Source organism: Medicago truncatula, chromosome 4, assembly GCF_003473485.1.
Source record: "Medicago truncatula cultivar Jemalong A17 chromosome 4, MtrunA17r5.0-ANR, whole genome shotgun sequence".
NCBI classification, from domain to species: Eukaryota; Viridiplantae; Streptophyta; class Magnoliopsida; order Fabales; family Fabaceae; genus Medicago; species Medicago truncatula.
Genome location: NC_053045.1, coordinates 26,301,520 through 26,306,829, shown reverse-complemented (window position 1 = coordinate 26,306,829; position 5,310 = coordinate 26,301,520). Strand labels below are relative to the sequence as shown.

The window sequence follows — 5,310 nt, the reverse complement described above, 5'->3', positions numbered from 1 at the left end:
TCCCGTCTATTTGGCCACTGAATCCATACATGAGCTTTCCTCCAAACCTTTTTACCATCCCAAAAAAATTCTCATATTGAAAATATTGGTTGATGGTTTTTTATAACCAGTTGGTATTCATGATCCACTTTATCTATACTTATAACAAGTGTTCATCAATTCTATAAGATACACGAATTCATAATTTTAAAAACACGTTATTAACTTTATGTTGGTATGGATGGAATTCCTAACTAAGGGTATGTTTGGATTGAGAATTTAGGAGGGGAAGGGAGATGAGAGTTTACTTTTCTTTTTTAAATTACAAACTATATAACATATTTTTTTTTAAATAAATTAAGTGTGATTGAAGTATTATATGATCGTTTATCATGTTATTATTTTAAATTTTTAAAAAACATTCCATAATGTCCATAATTTAAAAACGAAAATTAAACTCTTCCCTCCATTCCCCTCCTAAACCCTCCATCCAAATGCACTCTAAGGTTTTGAGTTTAATCTTTGTGTATATAAGTGTGTGCGCGCGCGCAAGGGTATGGTATTAAGAGAGCTAAAGGAACTTATTAAGCATTAAAAAAATTTGACAAATATTATATATAAAAAAAGTGTTTTTTAATACTTCAATATTTTGAATACATTATTTTTAATTTTTCACTTTAAACTTCTTAACAAATATCCTTAAAAAATGAGTGATTACTTCACACCAATAACATAGTTACCATAAAAAATTCAAATCCATCACAAACTTGTGTCCATAAATAATACTAGTAATTTTTTATGTGGAAAAGAATTGAAATAAATAAAATAAAAACCTGTAATGCAATAAAGTGGGTCATTATCATGGTGCATAAAAGGGGTCCACTGAACACGGTTCTTTAAAGCTTTTAGCTCCCTACAAATACCCTCTTCATTCTCCCCCATCCTGCATTCCCATCACAAACCATTCCACTTCTCTCAACTCAACTATATACAAATATTACATTCTCATATATCTCCCTCTTGCTTTGCTATTTGCACTCTCACAGTGGTCTCTATCTCTCACTAGAGAGAGACCTCTGTTTGCTGTTTTGCTTTGCTTTGCTACCTTACAGGTAATCAATCATCAATTCATTATTTTATTCAATATCATGGCACATACTTTGTATTTTTCCTACTTTGTGTTTTCCAAAATCATACATGCACGTTACCCAACTCTTCCTAGTAACTTGAAATTTTTTTCCTTTTCCACACTTATCTCACACTCAAATCTGGATCCTCTACAATAAGTTAGGTTTAGAGAAGAAATTTTCTTCTCTTTATCTAATGTATATATATAGTCACTTAAACTATATAGAGGTTGTAGAGTAACCAAGTTTATTAAAAAATAAAAAATTTCAAGTGTTTTTAATTTATTTTTTATTATTATTAGTATATGCCGCTTTGAACTCAACTATAAACAAAAAAAAAAAAAACTATTTATATACATGCAAAAAATATTAGTTAATTTGATGTAATATTTTTAAGTAATTTATATAAAAATTAATCTATTCTTTAAGTTACTCTCAATGATATTTATTTATAAAGTATCCTGGCATTTTACTTTTTTCATGAATTAAATGAGAAGTATTTTTGAAATAATTATATTAAATAAGATAAGTTAGTAAAAATTTGCTAATAATTTAAGATAATAAACTAAAACAAAAATTGCTTTTATTTTAGCCAAAAATAATAATAGTGATATATTGCTCCTTTTGGATTTTGTTATTATTTTGGTGTTTAGTGTTCAAAATATTGATGAGTTATTGTATTGTATATGCAGATAAGTGCAATTTGTATCGAACATGTCAACTTGCATGACCATGAAGATAGAAGAAGACACTGTGCTCAATCAGAAACAAGGCATAGTCACTATCTTGAACTGTAACAGTGACACTAATTTCACACCTAATTCACCACCTTCTCTCAGAAGAACTCTTTCAGCTGACATGTCCTCCAAAAAATGGCTTCCTCCAAAGGGTTCCTCTAATCTCATCAAGAAGATTTCATCATCTGAAAATCTCTTTCAGTTGCACCCCAACAACTCATTTTCATCCTCTGAGGAAGATGGTGAGTTCAAAGAAACAAAGCTGGATGATGAAGCTGAAGCTGAAAGAGAGAGGCTTGAGATTTGGAGTTCAATCCAGAAAAACAAGAAGGAAGAGCAACAAAAAGGTGGGTCATTTGATACATGGGGTTCACTCATGTGTTTGAAGACTAATGATGAAATCTCCAAATCTCTTCCACCTTACATTCACCCTCTTGCTAAAAGGACAAAAAGCTCTTTGTCTAGGAAGAGTCTTGAAATTTGTACTGAGAGTCTCGGATCCGAGACTGGTTCAGATGGCCCGGTGTCCTCTTATCCTCCATCTGAAAGTCTCGGATCCGATACAGGTTCTGATGGACTGTTGTCCTCTGATCCTCCGTCAGAGACAGAGGATACTGAGGAACATCAACAAAACCATCTAGAACAAGAACCTGAAGAAGACAAAAAAGAAGTGGAAGACAAAGAACAAGAAGTGTTGGAGGTGGCAAGGTTCAATTATGGTGGTGTTGCCGCGACTACTAAGAAATCACCACCACGATCTTTCCCTCCACCACTTCCTTCACTTTCTCGCCAAGACGGTCCTTCTTTTCAAATGAGGCCACACCGCGACAACGGAAGGTTGGTTCTAGAAGCTGTGTCTCTTCCTTCATTGAACAACTTCTGTGTTCAACGCCAAGATGGTAGACTTGTCCTCACTTTTGCAAATCAAGACCAAGAAATTGGTGAGAATGATGAGAAAGAAAATGATGGAGTAGGTGAATTGGAAGAAGAGTTTGAAGGGTTTGAGGAAGAAAAGGATGATCCATATGAATATGAAGATGAAATTGAAGATGAGGAAGTTGAAGATGCAGATGGAGATGGAGGATCTAAGAGTGTGATAGAGAAAGGGTCATTTATGTCATTTGATAAAACTACTATAAAGAGTAGTATTCATTGGATAGGATCAAATAATAAGATGGTGAATAAGCCAATTGGAGTAGTGAACATGAATCCAAAGTGGTCAAAGAAGTTCAATAATGAAGTGGATAACAAGAATTTTGAAGACAAAGATGTTCAAGTTGTGGAAGCTAGTCAAATGGTAAAATCACTTCCACCAAGGCCAAGAGTGGCTAGGTTGATTCCATCAGCACCAAATGCAGCAACTGGTTCTTTCAATTTAAATGCTTATGAACATTATTGGAGGACCACAAAACCAACAACAACAGCAACAAAAGGTGGTAATTATCCACTTGGACCTTATCAAGAGAATAATAATAATAACAACAATAAGAATAAGATTGTTGTGTCTGCAGCAGGAGATATGAAGAACATGAACATCAACCATGTCTCAAATGATAAGCAACAAGTTTTGGTTCTTAAAGGGAAGAATGGTGATTACTTGGTTCATAATTTGAAGAGTTGCAAGGATTCAAGAAGGTCTTTTCTATTTTGGGAACCATATTGCATTGCTACCTCATGAGTCACACCTCAACAACAGTCACAAAAATTTACTATTACTGCTTCTAATTAATCCAACAACATCCATTGCTTAAATTCAAACACCGCTAGCTTCGTCTGTTTTTATAAACACTCTTTTGCACTCGACAAAAGAGATTTATAATTACGGACGGAGGTAGTATTTACTGCTCTATATATTATATCTACTAAGTTCAAATCCTTCAAGAAGGCGTAATGTAGTGTAGTCAAATAAAAGAAAAGGGATAGCGAGAATTACTACTTATTTGTAAGTTGTCAAATAATTTATAATATATAATATATATATCTATTACTCTTTATCATTGGTTAATAATCAATTACATTGTACAACATAATCTTAGCTCATCTTTGACTTGGTGGGAATGTCTTGTCTTGCTCTAAAACATGATCTATCTATCATCATTGTTTCTTTAACTTTTCAAACTTTTATGCTTTTGTAATCCACAAGCCAATGAGGTTTCAGAATGGGTTGTGTCATGTCTAAATATTGGTCTTATTTTTGGGAACACTATGATCATTCCTTGATTTGTTTTGCCCCTTCTGGATGGTGACTAATTCATACTCAAGATTTTAGAATCAAAAGGCTAACTCATACTAATTTGTTGATTACACCAAGGTTTTTTATCCTACTTACATATATGGTCTCTAATATCAAAGCTACAATGTCTCTAGATTTTACAATTATATAGGGTTGATTGTTGGATTAATATAATTATTGAAAAATCAATATAATCAGTTGCATGATAAATTCAACAATCCAAGGACCAATCTTTGATTATAAAAGGTGAAGACATTGATTAGAAGATCATCACTATTGTACTAAATAATCAAACTAATTGATTATCAAAGTCAGTGTCCAATAATTTCAATAACTAAAGGTTGGTTCTTAGTATTCATGTAATTACTCTATCATTGGATTATTCTATCAATTGAAAGACAAACCTTTAAGCATAAAGACAAGAGATGCTAGCCATGCATTCAAAATACATTGGCAAGGGCCTACAAATTATTATTTTTTTTTTAAAAAAAAAAGTGAATATTATTGCCATATTTGAACGTCATGAGGACATTTTATTATGATATGATTAAAACATGAAAACAAATGATCGTGATGATGACAACATCATCAGCTTTCAACTGAAATATATTTATTTAGCTGCCACTTTCTGATGGTGGGGGTGACAACTTACCAATATGGATAACAAAACAACACAAATTTAGGATTAAATAATTAACAATCATGGAGTGTGATTTTGTTTCCAATTTGTTGTTAATGGTATTGCATGTATCACATGTCAATATACATTGGGAAAAATGCAATTAGAATCCTAGATCACTATGATTAGCACGGTTATCATGTTTTTGATAAGATTTTTGACTGAAAAACAACTTTAGTCCATAGAATTATAGCAATTTGATCTCTTAAATTCTTGAAATGGTAAATTATGATAACTTGCTTTGCATAGCCATTGATGCAAGGCTGTGGTAGTGGTTTTGCAACATAATAGTGTGTGGATTAGTAGATGAATTTAATGACTGAATTACACTATGGACCAGCTATAGAAGTGGTTCATATCAGCCTTATTCGTTTCTATAATTTTAAGAGCATTACTTTTCCCACCCTATGCCTTTCCTCACACGCCTTATGTTTTTTTTTTAAAATTACCTTCGGAGCATTCCGGATTATATAATCTGGAATGATGTTTTCTTTTGTTAAAGGGTGCAAAAATGAATAACGGATTTTTCCAGATTTTGTAATCCAGAAACTTCAA

General features: G+C 32.4%; 1 protein-coding gene across 1 annotated transcript; it reads left to right on the top strand.

The window, feature by feature from the left end:
- Positions 1–925: 925 nt before the first annotated feature.
- Positions 926–3,835, top strand: LOC11439875 (protein FAF-like, chloroplastic). The gene is made up of 2 exons (XM_003605946.4): positions 926–1,091; positions 1,799–3,835. Exon 2 carries the CDS (start codon positions 1,821–1,823, stop codon positions 3,519–3,521), a length of 1,701 nt encoding a protein of 566 aa, XP_003605994.2. The 5' UTR covers positions 926–1,091; positions 1,799–1,820; the 3' UTR covers positions 3,522–3,835.
- The last annotated feature ends 1,475 nt before the right edge of the window (positions 3,836–5,310 follow it).